This window comes from Argentina silus, assembly GCF_951799395.1.
Source record: "Argentina silus genome assembly, chromosome: Y".
Lineage (NCBI taxonomy): Eukaryota > Metazoa > Chordata > Actinopteri > Argentiniformes > Argentinidae > Argentina > Argentina silus.
In genome coordinates this window covers 26164952-26187021 of record NC_139654.1, presented here as the reverse complement: position 1 = coordinate 26187021, position 22070 = coordinate 26164952, and the positions used below count along the sequence as shown (strand labels likewise).

The window sequence follows — 22070 nt, the reverse complement described above, 5'->3', positions numbered from 1 at the left end:
ACATTCCACCCAAGGCTACATTTACTGTCTGATTGTTCGACTGATAGTATAGTTATTATTCTATTTTTATTTTATTCCTATCCTTGTATATCTCACTGCACTGTTGAGAGGTAGCTCGCATTCAGCATTTCCTTGTACGTTTACAACTGTATCCTGTGCATATGATAAATAAACTTTGATTTGAGACTGAAATGTCAGCAAGACAGCCATCAACCTCATTTGGAGCAGGATGATGTGTAAGGTCAAATGTCTTCTTACAATCTCACACAGTAGCTAGTGTGTAGAGCCATGCCACTGCTCCCAATCAGACCAATCGTGTTTGTTTATGGACTTCCAGAGTTATCTACCTGGAGGTCAAAGGGCTCCGTGCCAGGGGCCTGGATCGTCACGGTGAAGCCCGTGTCCTGAATCACTATCACTTCTTGTTCATTAGACTCGTCCCCTCCATCTGTGTCACAAGCCACATCCTGTTTGGACTCCGGCTCCTCAGCATGGTCGAGGGACCCGCCCCCGTTCATCACCACTGTGTCTGCACTGTGCCCTGTGATTAGAGAAGGAGAGACATTCAACATAACCTGCCATCGGATAGGACAGGTGGGTCAAGAGGGTGGTCACGTAATAAACAAGTATCCAAAAAGGTAGAAAATCTGCAGACAACATAAATGAGGTCAAACTTCACCCAAGGAAAAGGGTCCATGTTGTGTAAAGTACAGTGCCCTGTTCAAGACTTAAGATGCAGCCACCACACAAGTACAATGGGATCAAATTAGATCAAATCATTAGCTTGTTTAACACGCTAGCAGCCACATAAGAAGTCTTGGAGAGGGCAGGCTTTCCCTGGGAGGAAGAGCAGCTCAATCTTGTTAAGGTTGAGCTTGAGGTGGTGGGCTGACATCCAAGGAGAAATGTCTGCAAGACACACAGAGACACGTTGTCATCTGTGAGTCAGAAGGGGGGAAAGAGAGAAAGAGTTGAGTCTCATCTGCGTAGCTGTGGTAGGAGAAACCATGTGAGGAAATTACCGAACCAAGAGATTTGGTATAGAGGGAGAACAGTAAGGGCCCTAGGACAGAGCCCTGGGAGACCCCAGTGGTGAGGGCTCGTGGAGAGGACAGCGATCCTCTCCACATCACCTGGTAAGAGCGATCGGTCAGGTAGGATGCAAACCAGGAGAGTGCAGAGCCAGAGATGCCCAATTCTGAAAGGGTGGAGAGAAGGATCGGGTGATCAGGTCCAGAAGGATGAGAACAGAGGAGAGGGAGTGACAGCAAGGAGAGCAGTCTCAGTAGAGTGCCCAGCCTTAAAGCCGGATTGGTGAGGGTCAGGGAGGTTGTTCTGAAGGAGGTAGTGAGACAGTTGGTTAGAGACAGCACGTTCAAGGGTTTTTGATAAGGAGAGAAGGGATCAAGAGTTGGTTTCTTGAGAAGAGGTTCGACTCTGGCTGTCTTGAAGGCCTCTTGGACAGATCCTGTGTATAGAGAGGAATTGATTAAGGTGGTAAGGAACGGAAGGAGGTCTTTGGAGATGGATTGGAGAAAGGGGGAGGGGATAGGATCGAGGGCGCAGGTGGTTGCCCGCTTGGATGTGACCAGTTTTAGATCATCATCAGGGGAGAGGGGGGAAAAATCGGATAAACCAGAGACCGGGTGTAGCGCAGTGGGTTTGGGAGGAGAGGTAGCAGTGTTGGTGAGAGGTCGAGGGAAAGAGCTGCTAATGTCATCAACCTTTTTTTCTAAGTAGGTGACAAAGTCATCCGCAGACAGGGAGGAGGGAGGAGGGGGAGGAGGTGGGTTGAGGAGTTTGGAAAATGTGGAGAACAGTTTCCTTGGGTCAGAGGCAGAGGATTGAATTTTGGAATGATAGTAAGAAGCTTTAGCAGCTGATGCAGATGAGGTGTAGTTGAGGAGGAGATAATGTTCTGGGTCATCAGAGGATCTTGTGTACAGTATGTTATGCATGTATGTCTCACCCCCTGAAGATCAACAATCACCTCTCCAAGTGTCTAATTTCTATTGTGACCAAGAGCTTAGGAACTGAAGTTCTGCTTCTGTCGTGAATCACTCACAGGACATAGCCTCAACAATTAGGTTTGTGGGTCAGCATTGTGGCCCTCTTGCCCAGTTTGCAGTGCTTTCATCAATCACACCATCTCAGATCAGTGATTTGTTTTAAAAAAGGAAGAATGCTTCTCTAGAGTATTTGAATAGGGCCACAGTATCATAATCTCTGAGCTCGATTGGAGGTGGATAGGGTCCGTCCGTCCGTGTGTATTTATCTCCACCTGCAGAATGAGTGCAGCCTCCCAAGGGGCAAGCTAGTCACTGTGCTGGACACATCTCTCAGCCTGCCGTCTGATCATGGGTAGTCTCGTTCCCAGACACTTCCGGCCAAATGGATGAAAGGTCTGGTGGACCAACGCCTCAAACTTGTCCTTCATTAAGCCAACAGAAAGATTGTCGAAAGGGGACGACGCAGAGCCATTGAATTTACCTTGCATCCCCCCCAGTGCTTGCACAACACACATTTCTGATTCGGAGCAACACCTTGCAGCCGTATGATTCGTTGAAATCAAATAATACATATTTTACAGTAAATTCACTCCCCTTAAGGCCAGGTTTGAGTCATTGTTATTCCAGGCTTATATGCACTGTGCAATAGCCTGGGGAAGAGGTTAGATCGGGGTGGTTCAGAGGGTACTTTAGAAAAAGATTAACAAACATATCTTAACCAAGGTAAACATGTCTTTATAGAACTGACTGACTAATGTACTATGTAACAGCAAGTTAACACAATGCTGTTATTGGAGTGGGCCTAATCACAGTGTCACAGGTTGTGGGGGGACATGCAGCGTTCGGCCTGTAGAGGGAGCTACAGGACCGTGGCCGGGGTTGTGTCGGCGAGGCTTGTGCACACCTGTTGCAAATGAAGTCTCGTTGGCGAGTGCTTAACATGTGTGTGCTTCTGCCATGTCAGTAGAGGAGCTGGGAACGGCGAGAGGAGGCGAGAAAACCGCGACTGTGAAATCGCCCAGTATTTGAGAAGGCTGGAAAGCCAGTGGACTGTCGCCATACGAATCTTTATGAATAAACGGGAGCTTTCCCTTACCGCTATACTGCGTCTGCCTCTGTGTACGAACGGACTTTGCTACACAGGTATACTAGCAACTGAACTTTAGCTTTTTTTACACTTTCAAAAATACAATAAAAAGGTATGCATTTGAGCTGAGCTAATTGCTGGGCAGATTCATTCACACCAGCTTGTAGGCCTGCAGTGGAGGGACTGTTTTTATGGTAATTTTTTATAGAAAATAAAGATTCCTAATTCCACAAAGGAAAGGTAGAGAGAGAACTAAGACCAGGATGGCCAGTGGTTGATTTGTGAGGGGAGAGTAGTGGAGATGTTTTAAAAGGTTACGAGGAGGGAGCAAAGGTTGGAGAAAACAGAAAAGAGAAGCGGATATAAATTTGACCAGTTGTGAGTCCAAATGGACAGGACAAACAAGCTGAGAGCAGAATATGGAAACAAGATACACTTATTCCGTGAGAAAAACAGGATAAGGGAGAGAGGGTGTGAAGATTTATTAAAACCCTAATAAACACTGCGATTGGTAGGTGAAGATAAGGTCAACCATGCCAGGCACCAGAATCACAGGACTAAACACAATGAGCTCATCACCAATGTCAGGTAACATGAGATCTTTAGGAATGGGAGGGGAAACCAGGCCGTGACGAGATGTAGGAATTGAATGTTATTGGTGGATGCAGCTGGGAAGTATGAATGATTTGCATAGGAGGGAGGTAACCTATTTGAAACGATAAAGCGGTTGACTGAAAGAACAACGTGTTTGCTTTTGCAAATGTGAACGACTTTTATTACTTGTGAATAAAAGTCTCTGGATAAACCATCAGCTCTTGTCTCTGGCATTTTATTTCAAAGTATTTTTTAACTTGGAATTCCACCACATTTTCTGTCTGAGACAACTTGTTCACTGTCAAGGATACCAAACAGAACAGCCTTAGCAATTTTGACAATGCTATCAGCAGAAGATTCACTTAAAAAGGAGAATAGACATGAGCATATGATAGGGATATAAAGTTCCTGGAGTGTGTCAGGTGTGAGCGTCAACAAGATCATCAACTGTGTTTTTAGGGAACTGGAAGGGTGACCTCATCAGTCATGCATCCATTACAATGAGCCTGTCCTCCCCATTTCTCCATCCACCAGTCTCCACTGGACCTCATGCATCCCTCTTGGATTTGATAGGGTTAACCTACATCATGTGCTCTCCTTATAGGTGTCCTACTTCTTGCCTTGTTCCAAGTCACTCTTCTCCTCCATCCATCAAATAATGCCCAAGTTAGTGCCAAGAGTACAAAGTGCCAGCAACAGCATGAAGGGGGAGGCAATCATGTCGCCTAATAATTGCAAAACAGCCCCACTTGGCCCCTTCAGCAATGGAGCAGAGCATGAGGGGTATGAGGGTGAGGTGGGGGGGAATATTACACAATCTGCTGCATAGCTTACAACACTCAAAACCCAAGTATACCTAACACTCTTTTTAAGGAGGTGGGTAATTGAAAGAGAACTTTGGGCCTTCTGTAGGCCGGACTGTGTGGATAGGGTTACTCTAAGCCATCGCTCAGAATCTAGCATGCAGGTAGCAAGCATCACAGTACAACATTTAATCTCTGCAAAGTTAGCCCTTTAGTGCTGCATGCTGCCTTCTATGGGACATGCAGATGAGAGGGTTTCTCCAGCATACAGTTAAACCAGTGGAGACACAACAAACCTTCCACCTCTTGTACTGTTATTGCACTCCTGAGTTCCAGAAGGGTACTTCACCTGTCCCTGTGGAAGAGTCCTATGTAGATTCCTATTGGGTTCTATATAGAAGCCTCTGTGTTATTCCATCAACTCCAAGAGAGACTGCTATGCTAATTCAGCAGGCTAGCCTAGCAGTCTTCCTCTGCTGCCCAGTTCTACGCTGTTTTAGCTCTTCAAGGTTTTACCACAGCTTGAGTGCGCTTGTGTCTTGCTTTGACAACAGATGAATCAATTCACCATCCACTTCATGGACCTTGACAGAAACGTACAGACTATGGCCGTCAGCATGACAATAAGAACACACACAGCAAGTCAAAAAAATAAATAATAATCAAGCAAGGTCTTTTTAGTTACAGGTGAGGACTAAAATAGTTTATTACACCACAGGATGGCATACCCCCTCTTGATAGATAGAGAACAGTGTTAGAATTGTCCAATGATTTCTGTATTCTATTTTCAAGTATTCTATGTGCCCCTCACCTCTGGTCTAGTAGCAACCTATCAAATACACAACGCAGAGACTAAATAACAGGGACCTGTGGCCTCCAAGGCCAAATTTCATTGCTAGTTTATATAGTTTCTCTGGGAGATGAGTCCAAGAGAGAGAGACATAACCTGCTAGCCTGAAACATAATTTCTTTGTAACATCGAATAAAGCACCCTCTCGAAAAGACATCAACCTTCAGATCTCTTTATTTAACCTCATTGCAAACCTGGAAACTATTGTGTTGCTGTGGAAGAAATTACACATATCTAATAGCAGGGAAAGCCTAACTGCAAGTGAACCATCTGACTGCATAACTGTAACAATGTCCGTGATACACAGAGGCAGACGCAGCGTGTTGGTGAGGGAATGTCCCGTTTATTAAGACAATCGTTCTTTCGATATGACTTTCCAGTCGCCCTCCTTCCTTCCTCCCGAAAAAAGGTACACACATCTTAAAACCTTTCGTTAGCGAGGCTTCATTCGCAACACCTGCGCAATCAGCCTCGCCTCCGAACCCTGGCCACGGTCCTGTAGCTCCCTCTACAGGCCGAACGTTGCATGTCCCCCCACCGCCCGACACAGGCCGGGGACATGACGGCCGACAACCTACTCCCCCCCCCCCCCCCCCCCCTGCACGGGAGAGGAAGTCTGCCACGACCATCTGTGCCCCCGGGCTGTGCACGACAGAAAAGTTGAAGGGCTGCAACGCGAGATACCACCGGGTGATCCTCGCGTTCACATCCTTCATGCGGTGGAGCCACTGGAGGGGAGCATGGTCGGAGTAGAGGGTGAAAGCGCGACCCAGCAGGTAGTAGCGGAGGGCGCTGACCGCCCACTTGATGGCCAGGCACTCCTTCTCCACCGTGCTGTACCAGCCCTCCCTCTCTGATAGTTTGCGGCTCAGGTACAGCACCGGCCGGTCAGCCCCCTCCACCCGCTGGATCAGCACTGCTCCCAGGCCTCTATCCGACGCGTCCGTCTGTAGGGAGAAAGGGAGGTTAAAATCAGGCGCATACAGGACCGTTTCTCCACAAAGAGCTCCCTTAAGGGCCTCGAACGACCCCTGGCACTGGCCCGACCATTGGACCGGATCCGGGGCACCCGTCCGGGTGAGGTCCGTCAAGGGACTGGCCAGCTCTGAAAATCCCAGCACGAACTGCTGGTAATAGCCAGCCAGCCCCAGGAAGGCCCTCACCACCTTCTTCGTCTTGGGCCGCGGAGAGGCGGCGATGGCCGCAGTCTAATCAATCTGCGGCCGCACCTCCCCCCGACCCAAGTGGTACCCCAGATACCGGATCTCCCTCCGCCCGATCACGAACTTGTTCGGGTTGGCCGTCAGCCCCGCCTGCCTCAGGGACCGCAGAACAGCAGCCACACTCTGCGCCCAGGTGTCACTGTGAATGACAATGTCATCCAGGTAGGCCGCAGCATAGGCAGAGTGCGGCCGCAGAATGCGGTCCATGAGGCGCTGAAAAGTGGCTGGTGCTCCGAACAACCCGAAAGGGAGCACCGTGAACTGGAATAGCCCGAGCGGAGTGGAGAATGCAGTTTTCTCCCGGGATACCGGCGAGAGTGGAATCTGCCAGTATCCCTTCGTGCAATCCAACGTCGTGAAATACTTGGCCGTGCCAAGCCGGTCCAAGAGCTCGTCAACCCGGGGCATCGGGTAGGCATCGAACATGGAGACCGCATTAACCCGTCTATAATCCACACAGAACCGTATAGCCCCATCCGGCTTGTTGACAAGCACGATGGGGCTACACCAGTCACTGCGGGACTCCTCGACCACACCCAGCTCCAGCATGGCTTCCAATTCCCTGCACACAATGTCTCGTTTGTGTACCGGCAACCTATAGGGACGCGTGCGCACCGTTAAACCCAGCTGCGTTTCTATGTGGTGGTCGATAAGCGTAGTCCGACCGGGCAGGGGAGAGAACACGTCAGCGAACTTAGCTTGCAAAAAGTCTGTGGCCTGGCTAGCAGAGAGATGGTTATCAATACCGACCGGAGTGCTAACTTTTGATTTTGGGACTTCCAGACCGAACTCATCTCTCTCTGGAATTATTGTAGCCAGAGCAACAGTGACCACGTCGTTACATTTTTTTAGGAGATTTACGTGATACACCTGCAAGCTATCCCCCAGGTCCGAGCGTACTACCTCATAATCCACGTCCCTCATGCGACGTGTGACCACAAACGGCCCTTGCCACTTTGCGAGTAATTTCGTGCTGGAGGTGGGTAACAGTACGAGCACCTTGTCCCCCGGTGTAAATTCTCGCAGGTTAGTTCCCCTGTCGTATAGGCGCTTTTGACGCTCCTGGGCTTGCAGCAAATGCTCGCGTGAGATAACCCCTAGGGCGTGGAGCTTGGCGTGAAGTCCAGGACGTATTGAATCTCACGTATTGAATTCCTCCCAATTTTCTTTAAGAAGGTCTAGGACGCCCCGGGGCTTACGCCCGTAGAGTAATTCAAATGGGGAAAACCCGGTGGAAGCTTGGGGGACTTCCCGTACCGCAAACAGCAGGGGATCTAGCCATTTAGGCCAATTCCGACTATCCTCCTGTACAAACTTCCGGATCATTGACTTCAAGGTCCGATTGAAGCTCTCACAAAGGCCATCAGTGGCCGGGTGGTAGACACTGGTTCGAACCGCCTTGATGTCCAACAAGCCATACAGTTCTTTGAGGGTGCGTGACATAAAATTTGTGCCCTGATCGGTGAGAATCTCTTTCGGGATTCCCACGCGGGAGATTACTTGAAACAATGCCTGCACTACACTCCTGGCAGAGATATTGCGCAGCGGTATTGCCTCGGGGTATCGGGTTGCGTAATCTATCAAGACCAACACAAATCGATATCCCTGTGTACACCGATCAAATGGCCCGATAATATCCATGGCAATGCGGTCGAATGGGTTCTCGACCAATGGTAAGGGCCGCAAGGGGGCCCGTGGAATGGCTGGGGGATTTACCAACTGACATTCGCGACAAGAAGCGCACCACCTACGCACCTCTGCCTGAATTCCCGGCCAATAAAATCGAGCCATTATACGGTTCAATCATAGGGGTTGAAATGACCCCATTTCCCGGCGGCATCGGGGAACCAACAACTGGGTTACTTCCTCCTGGCTATGTGAGTCACGACTTACTCGGTACAACCTGTCGCTGATAATCACGAAATAGGGGTGGGCGCGTACTGTGTCTGGCCGTACCAAAGTACCATCAATCGCTATCACTTGGTCATAGGCCGATCGTAGGGTCTCGTCACGAGACTGCTCGAGGGGGAAGTCACCTAGCAGCGGATAGTTCGGCGGGGAAATCTCGGGTTGAGACCCCCCTCCTCGGCAGTGTCGCGAGGCACCGCCTCAGCACAGAGCACATTACACGCCTCACACCTCCCTCTCTGTCGTGCACGCACCCCGGTAGCCCGCTTTACCGCTTGAGGAAACCCCTCCCAATCTACACCCAGAATAAGCTAACCGCCGCCTGTACACTATGCTTTTTCCCTTCAAAATGAATTTCGATCGCGACCACAGGATATTCGTGAATGTCCCCATGCACACACTTCACCAACACCCTCGATGCCTTTAACAATGCCCCAGGTCGAACCAGGCGCTCCTGGATCATGGACTGCATGCAGCCTGAATCCAAGAACGCCTGGTGCGTATCATGTTGTATCCTTACCGGAACACGATACGCCGCTCCTGGTCTGGGGGGAGGGCCCGGTATGTCGCCGATGCGGACGATCTGCCCCACCTCCCTCACTGGGCACTCCGCCCGTACATGGCCCGGCCGTCCGCATCGCCAACACACCCCCCCTGTCGCTCGGGGTGCTTCCTGTGGGGCCAGGGCTGGTTCTCGACATGCCTGCCCCTCCTCCTCCGCTAGCACGGCACTTTCCGGGCGCCGGCCCCCTGGCGCGGGGCCGGGGTTGGTCGTCGGGGCTCCTGCGGCGGGAGGGAGAGATGGTCTTCCGCCAAGGTAACGGCGGTTGCGAGATCCTGGGGCCGGTGGTACTGGACCCAGGCGGCGGTCCGGGCCAGGAGCCCCGTGAGGAAGTGCTCCAACACCACCTGGTCCCCGACCTCCTCCGTCGAGCTGTTCTCTGGGTCCAGCCACGCGCTGTCCCGCAGCCGCTGGGCGTAGGCAAAGGGCCTGCTCCCCTCCTCCATCGTCAGGGCCCGGAACCGGCGACGGTGTTCCTCCGGGGTGAGGCCCAGGCGGTCCCGAATCGCCCGGACGAGGGAGGGATAGTCCCACTGGGCGGCCGTTGGCAGGCTGTGGGCAGCTAGCTGCGCCTAGCCCGACAGGAGGGGCAGCAGATGGTACGCCCACTCGCCGTCCGGCCACCCCGAGATCCTCGCCGTCCCCTCGAACACCGCCAGGAACGCCTCCGGGTCGTCCAGGTCCCCCATCTTCTGGAGGTGTACCTTGGGGGGACCTTGTGGCGACCCGGGCGCCGGTCCCGCTTTGATGGCCCCGACGAGCTCCTGGAGGAGGGCACGGTCCTCAGCCCTCAGCCCATTGCCGTGCTTAACGCCTCCATCTCTGTGTCCCAGGTTGGGCGCCAATGTAACAATGTCCGTGATACACAGAGGCAGACGCAGCGTGTTGGTGAGGGAATGTCCCGTTTATTAAGACAATCGTTCTTTCGATATGACTTTCCAGTCGCCCTCCTTCCTTCCTCCCGAAAAAAGGCACACACATCTTAAAACCTTTCGTTAGCGAGGCTTCATTCGCAACACCTGCGCAATCAGCCTCGCCTCTGAACCCTGGCCACAGTCCTGTAGCTCCCTCTACAGGCCGAACGCTGCATGTCCCCCCACAATAACATTCTCACAACTAGAACAATGACTATTGTTAGAGTATGGTGCTTGTTGATGACTTTCATAGTGACCTCTCCTACGGAACATGCCCTCTGAGATGAATACAATTATGAATTGACTAATACATAAGCCAGGAGTTTTTTTTTCCGTAACACACTAGCTGACCAGAAAAACTCCAGGACCGAATTGTAGGCTACCTACCACCACCAGGGCTCAACTAAAGCCTCTCTCTCAATATAGAATATCTCTGGAGTCTGACTCAACTTACTGGTGCTCTCTACCTGGTCAGGAAAAAGTGCAGTGTGCAACTTCAAGGTCCTACAAAATGTGACATAGAATGCAGTGCTTTGTGAAGGCTGTGTAAAGTTGCATAACTTCAACAGTGTCCTTATGATAATGAGTCAATTTATCAGCGTAGCATAGGGCTACCTCGCTCTGCCATATAAATATCCTCATTTCAACAACACTTACCGGCTGTCGGACTCTCTTCATTTGTAATATGTAGCCTTCTCTCACCGTACATGCATCATAACTTTTGTCAACGGCACAGCTTCCATTTCCCGGTCGAGCAACAGCCAGCCTCTCCGATCATAAACATGATGGTGGGTGGGGACATTGGTGACATAGTCTCACAATATCATCGATAAACTACATGAAATAGATGCCAATAATCGTTTATATAAATAGAAATATCCCTGGGAAATCACATGTCAATGAAAACCGCTCTGTTATTACTTGCATTGTGCACTTCCACTGAAGGTGACCTTCAGTTTATTTGTTCGTGCATGCTGTTTCACATGGAACACGTATGCGTCAACGTCGGGATTGACAGTTCTCACAGAGCATTCTAATGACAGTGATGAAATGTATTTCACTGACATACATTTCAATTACTCCAAAGTTATCCAGACAGCCTTTTAACAACAACAAACCAACGTACTAAGTGTCAGTGACACTATCACAGTCGGTCTGTGACAGCTAGCTATCCAAACTTCACGACGAATGAAATTATTCTATTTAGGAGATCATTTGATTGCTCGACCTTTAATAGTCTCATATAGCTATCCACTTAAAACATGCTAGCAAGCTCTGCAAACTTTGCAGCTAGCTAGCTACTCAGCTAAAGCAAACTTGCATAGACTGTCTGAGGGTGAATGAACCTTTGCTAAGCCAAGACTAGATACCCGGCTAACTTACTCGCTACCTACATTTAACGTGGCTGTGATTAAAAACAGAATGTGACCATCTGGGGTCTATTAATAAATAACTAGCTAGCAAACTGCGTGTCCACTAAAACCAAGGAACTACCTGGCTGATTAATCTGACCATGCATCATCCTGTAGCTAGCTATCTTATCAACTGAAAGCTAAGCTAATGACATGCAGGCACACATAGCCATCTCTTTATATCTGGTTGCTACAGGTCAGGTGCACCGTGCAAAACTGTAGAGCAGCAAGGATCCTTGATATGCCATGACTGGCTGGTAGTATCTCTTGCTGCTTACCGCAAGCACAGTGGTCCATCGGTGATGCCTTGGTGATCTCTTTGCTGTCCGACATCTCTCCACCTTCATCAGTAAGATCAACTGTGTTGCAGTTGTTAGGTACTGACGCCGGGATGTCATCTGTCTTGCTAACCATTATCTGTCTGTGGCAGCTAGCTATGAAAGGTGGCAACAGAAATCCGTTGCTTGGAATTGCGATGTGGATCTGTAAAATCGCCTTCTTAAGCTAACGGGGCTAGCCAGCTACATGCAGTGTCATGTGTCATATTCGGCGGGGGGTCTTCTCAGCAAAGGATGACATGAAATTACACATTCCAGGCTGAAAGAGTGTGTCACTGCATATCCTGGTGACAGAGGGAGCAAAGCAGTGCCAGTGCCATACTGCATTATTGCTAGACAAAGGCAAACACATATCAATAAGATACCGCAGAATACATTACGTAATGTACACTTCCACCAGATGGTTCCTCATCAGGTTTCTGCTTGGAAAATTCCTACACATACTGTAGGAAGAATCGTATTCAATGAGGAAACAGCGTTTTTTGCCATGTTCCAATTTGAATGAGGAATGTTCTGAAAAGCTGAAGAAATGGTGTATACAGTCATGATAAATAGCTTTCAAGCTAGGGTGAAGGTTGAGTGCCATTAACAAGCCTTAGAGCATGATGCCACGGTATTGCCTTCTTGCATTTTTTCGACAAAAATAACCACCTTACCATCGTAACAGCTTCATGTTTGCATTGAATAAAAAAATAAAAAACTTCTGTTCCTCACCATGCGCACCATGACGATGAATGCCTCCAAATATACTGTTTATAACATAACATTCTGTGATATAATCAACATAATATATTTAGTTAAACAATCAATTAAACATTTTTACAAAAAATATTAAGTAAAACAATATAAACATGTCTTTCCAACATATGCTATTTTATGAAATGTCAGAAATACCCTAAAAAATGACCCCCGGTTATATTGAGTTTGTGAGACAACCAAGTTTAAGATAGGCTACAGTGTATTGCCTACCATATACGGCACAAAAACAACACCATCAAACTGGCTCACTTGCTTCTCATATTTAAAATTCAATTCCGTTTTGAATTCATTTAATTCATATTGTGCTGCTACTTATTGATTTTGAATGCAATTAATTTGTAACGTCCCGTCCTGTGCATTAGTGTTGTTTGTCTTTGTTTTTGTTATCCATTTAATTCTTTTTAATTCGTTTTACTCACATTGTTTTTCGTTTCTGTCACTTCGCTATCTGCCCTTGTGTATTGCCCGCTTGTGTAATTGTCTACCCCGCCCCGATTGATTTCACCTGTTCCTTACCATCAATCTGTGTGTTCCTCTGTCTCGTTGGCAGTTTGTTTATTGTGCCTCCGTGTCAATACGTCCCAGCAATTACCCTAGTGTCTAATTTTCATGGTTTTGATCGTGAGTGTTTTTTGACTTAGCCTAACAGGGAGAAGGCAAAAAAGGCAATCTGCCTTGATCTTGGAATGTGACTACCTGTGTACCGTACTCTGTTCTGCCTACCCCTTTTCTGGATCTACGCTACCTATTGACTGCCCAACTGTGTACCGAACCCTTTTGTTAGTAAAACTATTCTTTTGGATCAAGCCTGTGTCCTGAGTCGTGCAATTGAGTCCGCTGCACTAGTACTCGTTATTATATCGTTATAGCTTCTACACCTATCTGCTCAACCATGGACTGACTTCGATGCCGTTTTGAATTATCGTATTGTAGCATAGCAGTTATCCAACATTTATTGAGCTATCAATTCAAACTGTCACAAAGAAGCAAATCCAGCATTTTGAGCTTCGAGCTTCACCAAGCCCAGACAGTTAACAGTTAAACCAGACATAGCTGCATTCTCAATCTAGAACTCAATCCCATAGACCCTGCTCAGTGCACTAGGGAATACATCCTTGATCAAACAAAGTCCCATGACGGTCACCAGCCTATGCCACCAAGCAGGACGCCCCATCTTATGGAAGAGAGACGGCAGGACAGCTGGACCCAGAGGGCAGTGTTAAGTGTTCACAACCATCCTCCTCCTTCTCAGCAATACAGGACAGGGCAGTCTCATCCAGGTGAAAACCAAAGGATGTCTGAATTTGTAAAGTTCTTTGCTCGCAGAGAGCTTATTACTACAGGAGTTTTAAAATTCAACGATCTTCCAGAGAACTACAGAGCCTGGCGACACTCCAAAATGCAGTCAGTGGCCTAGACTTGACAGCCAGTGAGGAAATTGATCTCTTAGGGAACGAATCTGCTGAACATGTAAAACAGATCAGAAATGTCAACATAAATCACCCAGAGAAAGGACTGAGAATGGTTTGGACAAGGCTTGAGTGTTATGGCTCGCCATAGGTCATAGACAGTGCACTTTTCAAGAGAGTGGATGGTTTCCCTCGGATCACCAACAAAGACTACCCAAAACTGAGTGACTTACTGATGGAGCGCCAGTCAGCTAAGGCAGAGGGAGATCTACCTGGCCTCACTTTTCTTGACACAGCTTGGGGTGTCAACCCCATCGTTCAAAAGTTACCCTATAGCCTACAAGAAAAGTGGATAACTCAAAGCTATTCAGCTACAAAGAGCAGAATAATATGTCATATCCCCTTTTTCCTTTTTTGTCAACTTTGTCCATCAGCAGGCTTGAATTAGAAATGACTGTAGTTTCAACCTCTCTTCACTCAACGACTCCTTTCCAAAATCAGAGAAGACTACCTCAAAGGAAGGTAACTACAAAACGCCTATTTCGGTTAACAAAACAGAGGTGTCACTACGCCCTCTGACTCGGACAGGGCACCCAAGAAGATAGAGGATGCGGGTAAGCAGTGCCCCATACACAGGAAACCTCACCCCCCCCGGAAAATGTTGAGGCTTCAGAGAGAAGACTCTTGAAGATCGCAAGGCCTTTCAGAAGGAAAATGGCATTTGTTTTAGATGTTGCTCATCATCATCACACATCACAAACTGCTCCTTGGACCTCGAAGACTACAGACCCCACAGCAGAGCAAGGTGGGGAGGAAGAGTCTGCGGTCACTGAAAGGTCCTGCTCCAAGATCTCTCTCATCAAGGTATATCTGACAGTTCACCACAATAGAGTAGTGAAAGTGTATCCTTGATGAGCAAAGTAATAGATCCTTGGATTTCTTCGACCTCTTCAAGATTCAAGTTCCCAGCACCCCTTACTCACTCAAGACATGCGCAGTAGTGATGGAGACAGCTGGGACAGGGCTACCAAGTGGAATCCATGGATGGCCAAGTAAGTCTGACCCTACCAACCTTCATTGAGTGCAACAAGATTCCGAACAATCGTTTCGAGTTTCCCTACTCCGGCAGCTGCGCTCCACCACGCACACCTGAAATCGGTGGCTCAACAGATTCCAGAACTTGACTCCAAAGCACCCATCCTGCTTCTCCTCGGTAGGGACAACATCAGAGTCCACAAGCTGCGCAAGCAAGTGAATGGCCCCCACAACTCCCCCTACGCCCAGAAGCTTGACGTAGGACGGGTCATAGTTGGCAAAGTCTGTCTGGGGACCACTCACAAACCGCTTACTGTGAACACCTTTTACACGAACGCAGGAGAGAATGGAGATCCATCTCTCTTCGAGCCATGTACCAATCTCTTCCTAGTGAAAGAAAGGTACAGTGACACCCAAGCCACAGTGAAAAGTCAACCTGTGTCAAAGAAGTAGACCACTTGGGGTGCACTGTCTTCCAGAGAACAATAGATGACAACAAAATGTCTCCTTCCATTGAGGACGGGTCCTTCTTGAAAATAATGGAACAGGATGAAGCCAACAGCTGGGTAGCTCCACTCCCATTTAAGATGCCAAGGCGTCGCCTACCCAACAATAGCACACAGGTGTTAAATCTCCTCTCTTCGCTCAGACGCAACTTCGATAGGAAACCAGAGATGTGACAACATTTCCTTTCCTTCATGGAGAAGATATTCCAGAGCGGACATGCAGAGGTTGCATCCCCCTTCAAAGAGGAAGAAGAACGGTGGTACTTGCCAACCTTTGGAGTGTATTACCTGAAGAAACCAGGCCAAATCCATGTGATATTTGATTCTAGTGATCAGTATGACGGAGTCTCTTTAAACAATGTCCTCTTGAATGGACCAGACCTACACACTTCTTGGAGTGCTGATCTGCTTCCGCAAGGAGTCAATTGCAATAACAGCAGACATCCAACAAATGTTTCCTTGTGAGAGAAGAGGACAGGAACTTCTTGAGATTCCTTTGGTTCCGCAACAGTGACCTAACCAAGGAGACTGTAGGATAACGCATGAATGTACACGTCTTTGGCAACAGTCCATCTCCAGCTGTTGCCATCTACTGCCTCAGACAGTCTGTCCAAGAAGAAGAAGCAGGCAACAGCCGTGACGTCCACCAGTTTGTAGAACAGGATTTTTATGTTGACGATGGCCTTAAATCGCTGCCGACAGTTGAGACCGCCATCAGTCTGCTCAAAAGAACACAAGACATTCTTGCCAGCTCAAATCTCAGGCTCCACAAAATAGCCTCAAACTAAAAAGTAGTCATGAAAGCATTCCCCTCTCTAAATCACGCAAATGACTTGAAAACCTGGACATAGGAACCAACACATTACCGATGCAACGCAGCCTTGGACTCAACTGGGACCTAAAAAAAGGACACCTTTATTTAAGGTTACAAATGAAGAAAAACCCTTCACACATCGTGGTGTCTTATCCACTGTAAACAGCCTCTACGATCCTCTGGGATTCGTCGCTCCAGTCACCATTCAAGGCAAGGCCCTCCTCCGGGAGCTCACAATGGAAACCAGTGACTGGGACTCCCCATTACCACAAGAGATGAAAGAGTTGTGGGCCGCATGGAGAGACTCACTCAAAAATCCCTTCAAATCCCAAGACCACATCCTCATGTATCCCCCTCAGAGGCCCCACGCAAAGAGCTCTGCATCTTTTCTGATGCTTCTCCCAAAGCCGTCGGTGCCGTCGCCAATCTCAGAATCACAGACATCAATGTAAATAGACATGTAGGCTTTGTCATGGGAAAAGCCAGATTGATGCCTGTTATGGAAAATACATTGATAGAACTGTTTTCAGGTTATACACTTTCATATGACTGATACAACTTGTGTAAATACTGTGATTATATTTTGTTTGCCACACCTCTAAAGTTCTATAGCCATTGTTCTGAGAAGCACTGTATAATTTACCATATGAACAGTGGTGGTTTCGGAGGGAGTGGTGAGGGAGAGCAGTAATGGGGGGACAGACGTATCTTGCCGATAGGTGTAAAATGTTGAACACCGATTGATCAATGAGAAAGTCTCCCCATTGTTCTCACTCTCTCGCCCCCTCCCTGCATAAGCACAGGCCCATCAGGTGATAGCCTTGGCAGTGCCTACCATTATGTTTAATCTGTATAAAAGACAACCCTGATAATCGCCTCTTCAGACTTGCGCTAAACAGACCCCCGGATTTACGCTGGGCTGCTGTTAGGCTCCTGTCTCGTGTTTGCAAGCAATAAATACCAGACTCAGATATTGTGGCTACTCAGGACTTATTTCTTGATTCTTACCTCCAAAGAGCTTAAGTACAGAGTGGTAAATCCTAGACATCCACCACACGCAGCGCCCCAATCACACCATATCAAGATTAGAGCTCTGCTCTGCTGTGTTGGCAGTGGGGTTGGCCGAGCTATGGACATTGAGTTTGATACAATGAGCTTCCACACAGACAGCAAGGTGGTGTTTGGCTACATCTACAATTATACCAGAAGATTGTACGTCTACGTCAATAACCGAGTGCTAAGATAAGAAGTTTGAGTTTGATACAATGAGCTTCCACACAGACAGCAAGGTGGTGTTTGGCTACATCTACAATTATACCAGAAGATTGTACGTCTACGTCAATAACCGAGTGCTAAGATAAGAAGATCCACATGACCAGAGCAGTGGCATTATGATACGACATGGCTCACTGGAACTGCATTTTTAGCCCATCCTGCTCCAAGTCTTCCTGAGAGGGATACCTTCGATCTACTGGACCCAGGATCAGACGCGGAGGTCCGGCCTCAAGTATCTACTCTTAAAACCTTGACTTCCAGCTTGAATCACAACGCTTCAAAAGGTTTTGCAGTTGGAAGTCTCTGACTCGTGCTATTACTCTTCTTATCCACATTACCCGGCTCTTCTACAAGACACCAGCCCCTGGAAGAAGTAGCTGCAAGGGCTGGCATCTGGACATTCAACCCTGCTCATGCTTCTCACATGGGTGGAACTTGAGAAAAAATGATTGGGATAGCACAGAGAATCTTGGATTCTATGTTCCTTCAGTTAGGACCTTCAAGTCTAACACACAAAGCTCTTACAACCCTCATGGCTGAAGTGACAGCTATCATTATGTATCATTATGTCCACAGACCCAGAGGTCCTAATACATTTGGGATTGAGTGAGTGGTAAAGCCTGTTCTCCAGTCTAGTTAGTTTAATCTTGTTTAAAGTCAGTGTGCTGTTGGTAGCTTGTGTATTTTGCTGTGGCTATCCTGCCTTAAGCACAGGAACCTAGTTTCTATTGGAAGCCATCTGTTTGAAGCCAATTGCTGTGACTCTGAGTGTACTGAGTGCTACCTCCATCTTGTATTTCCCACAAACCCTCTATCTCTATACCAGCATATAACACAATGTCCTTCCTCCCCATTCCTTATTTCATCCCTCAGGAGGACACATAGACGCTACACCCCCACTCGCAACCCATCTAATCTAGTTTACCCACCATGCTCAACTGACCACAACCTCACTGTCGCGGGAGGACTTTGGAACTGCCAGTCAGTGGTCCGGAAAGCAGAGGCTATATTAGCCTATGCCAGCTTCATGTCCCTCCACTTCCTTGCTCTCACAGAGACATGGATAACACCAGAAAACACAGCTACTCCGGCAGCCCTCTCTGATGCCTCCTCCTTTTCTCATTCCCCTAAACTCTCTGGTCGAGGGGGAGGAACAGGACTCCTCATCTCGTCCAAGTGGTCACATAATGTCCTTCCCCTGTCACACCTGTCCATATCCACCTTTGAATTTCATGCTGTTTCTGTCACCTCCCCTGTCAAACTTCACATTGTTGTTATCTATTGTCCACCAGGTCAGCTTGGCCACTTCTTAGACGAGATGGATGTCCTTCTCAGCTTCTTCCCTGAGGACGGCACATCGCTCACACTATTGGGTGACTTCAATATCCAGTCGGAGAAGCTTCACTCGTCTGGAGTACTTGACCTTCTCTCTTCCGACTCATAAGGCGCCCGCCGAATCAGCTCGACCTTGTCTTCACCAGATCCTCCCATACCTTCAACCTTACTGTTACCCCTCTTCCGGTTTCTGATCATCATTTTGTATCCTTCTCCCCCTCCCAGTCAGTCTCTACCCACACGGTATCCTCTGGTCGCAACCTGCGTACCCGCTCTCTCTTCCTCTGTCTTGTCTGCCCTACCCTCTGTTGAATCCTTCTCCCTTCTATCCACTGATGCAGCCTCCTCCACCCTCCTGTCCACTCTTTCCTCATCCTTCAACTCTCTCTGTCCACAGACCTCAAGGCCGGCACGATCCTCTCCACGCGCTCCCTGGCTGTCTGAAACCCTGCAAGCTTGTAGAAACGGGCTCCAGGCAGCTGAGAGGAAATGGAGAAAAACTGGCCTCCCTGATGACCTAGAACCTTATCTCTCTCTCCTCCTCAACTACACCTCCTCTGCATCAGCTGCTAAAGCTTCTGACTACCATTCCAAAATTCAATCCTCTGCCTCTGACCCAAGGAAACTGTTCTCCCCATTTTCCAAACTCCCCCCTCCTCCCTGTCTGCGGTTGACTTTGTCATCTACTTTGAAAAGAAGGTTGATGACATTAGCAGCTCTTTCCCTTTACCTCTCACCAACACTGCTACCTCTCCTCCCAAACCCACTGTGCTACACCCGGTCTCTGGTTTATCAGATTTTTCCCCCCTCTCCCCTGATGACGTTCTAAAACTGGTCAGATCTAAGCGGGCAACTACCTGCCCCCTTGATCCTATCCCCTCCCCCTTTCTCCAATCCATCTCCAAAGACCTCCTTCCATTCCTTACCACCTTAATCAATTCCTGTCTATCCACAGGATCTGTCCCAGCGGCCTTCAAGACAGCCAGAGTCAAGCCTCTTCTCAAGAAACCAACTCTTGACCCATCTGCTGTCCATAACTACAGACTGGTATCCCTTCTCTCCTTCTCATCTAAAACCCTTGAACGTGCTGTCTCAAACCAACTGTCTCATTCCCTCCTTCAGAACAACCTCCCTGACCCTCACCAATCCGGCTTTAAGGCTGGGCACTCTACTGAGACTGCTCTCCTTGATGTCACGGAGGCCCTCCACTCTGCTCGAGCTTCCTCCCTCTCCTCTGTTCTCATTCTTCTGGACCTGTCCGCTGCATTTGACACAGTAAACCACCCGATCCTTCTCTCCACCCTCTCAGAATTGTGCATCTCTGTCCTAGGGCCCTTACTGTTTTCCCTCTATACCAAATCTCTTGGCTCTGTAATTTCCTCACATGGTTTCTCCTACCAAAGCTACGCAGATGACACCCAACTCTTTCTCTCTTTCCCCCCTTCTGACTCACAGGTGGCAATACGTGTCTCTGCGTGTCTTGCAGACATTTCCGCTTGGATGTCAGCCCACCACCTCAAGCTCAACCTTAACAAGACTGAGCTGCTCTTCCTCCCAGGAAAAGCCTGCCCTCTCCAAGACTTCTCCATCACAGTCGAGAACTCTACTGTGACCTCCTCCCAGAACCAGCCAAGAACCTTGCGGTGATCCTTGACAACCACTTATCCTGTGTGGCGAACATCACAGTGACAGCACACTCCTGTAGATTCTTCCTCTACAACATCAGAAGGATACGTCCATTCCTCACCAGAGAAGCAGCACAACTTTTGGTCCAAACAGTTGATCTCTCGCCTTGACTACTGCAACGCACTCTTGGCCGGTCTCCCCGCCTCCACCATCAGGCCTATGCAGCTCATCCAGAACGCTGCCACCCGTCTGGTGTTTAATCTCCCCAAATTCTCCCATGTCACTCCCCTCCTCCGCACCCTTCACTGGCTCCCGGTAGCAGCTCGCATCAGATTCAAGACCCTGGTGCTCACCTACCAGGTGGCAAAGGGAACAGCCCCTACCTACTTGCAAGCAATGGTCAGCCCCCAAACCCCTGCCCGATCACTCTGCTCTTCCACCTCGGCTGGCCGCCTGGCACGTCACCTCTACGTGGATGCAGCAGCATGCTGGTGGAACGAGCTTCCACTGCTGTCATGACTGCAGAGTCACTACCAATCTTCTGCCGTAGATTGAAGACCCATCTCTTCAGGCTACATCTTAACGGTCCCTCCTAAAGACCTCTTCATCCCCACTACCCCCCTGTACAAGTTTCCCTCCTGTTAAAAAAAAAAAGAAAAAGAAAAAAAAATGAAATGTTTCCTTCTTCTAGCATTGTGACTGCCAATGGCCCCTGGTCCGAGCATTGATTACTTTATCTTATGATGACTGACGGATAGATGATTCACGTATTTAAACAAATGTATATGTTGTAAATCGGTTTCAATAAAGGCGTCTGCTAAATGCCATAAATGCAAATGTAAGTCCCTCTCTCCCACTGGAGGATACAATGGCTTTGACAAGGTGGAGACTTTGCTCAAAAGGGGCAGTCTACACATGCATACTGTACATTTAGTTTAGGCCGGAGGTTTTCTGACGGGATTGAGGGGGCTTCTTTAAATTGCTCTGGGACTGGGACTTGTCTCCCGGCTATTCAGGCCCTGTACAGGTGCCCCGGACCAACCCTCTATTCAACAGGTATGGACCTCAGCCTGAAGGGTCTTACCCTATCAGCTACTAAAAGGTCCTATGTAGGTTGGTGTCGATTAGACTCACTCCGCTGTTAACAGTCTACGTCCCATAGTTCCTCCCTTGTCTTCCTTTACCCACCTCAGTTGAACTGAAAAATCACCCCAAAAAAACGTACACAGAAGCGGGTAATCTCTATGGTTAACGACTGCTCTAATCTTATATGAGTGCCAGTTGGTGTGGTTGCGGATAAAAAGTTAATCGGTAAGGATAATTTACCCAAAGGAGGTAATAAGGGGCCAGATATAACCCTTCAGATCCTATGATGAAATATGCACAGTAGTCTATAACATTTTATGTCACCAGGAGGAGGTAAAAACGCTTATGATGGATGGAATACTAAAAATGAAAATACAAAAGTAAAAAACTGGAAAGTTAAAATAAAAATAAAAATTAAGAATTAAATTGAGAAAACCGTTCCTTTAAATGCAGGTTAGATTCTTTAATGATGGCCTAAAGCATTGCAGCATAGCTGAGTTATCATAAAAATGGGTTACAGGCAGA

At 48.2% G+C, this 22070-nt stretch overlaps 1 protein-coding gene across 1 annotated transcript in view; it reads right to left on the bottom strand.

Annotated features, from left to right (window-relative positions):
* LOC310824041 (clustered mitochondria protein homolog) overlaps positions 1–11695 on the bottom strand; it is a gene marked incomplete at both ends in the record, with an annotated part of 41757 nt that extends 30062 nt beyond the window's left edge. Inside the window, 2 exon segments of the mRNA XM_083696933.1 lie at positions 348–541; positions 11641–11695. Coding sequence (XP_083553059.1) covers positions 348–541; positions 11641–11695 — 249 coding nt within the window.
* Between the last annotated feature and the right edge of the window lie 10375 nt (positions 11696–22070).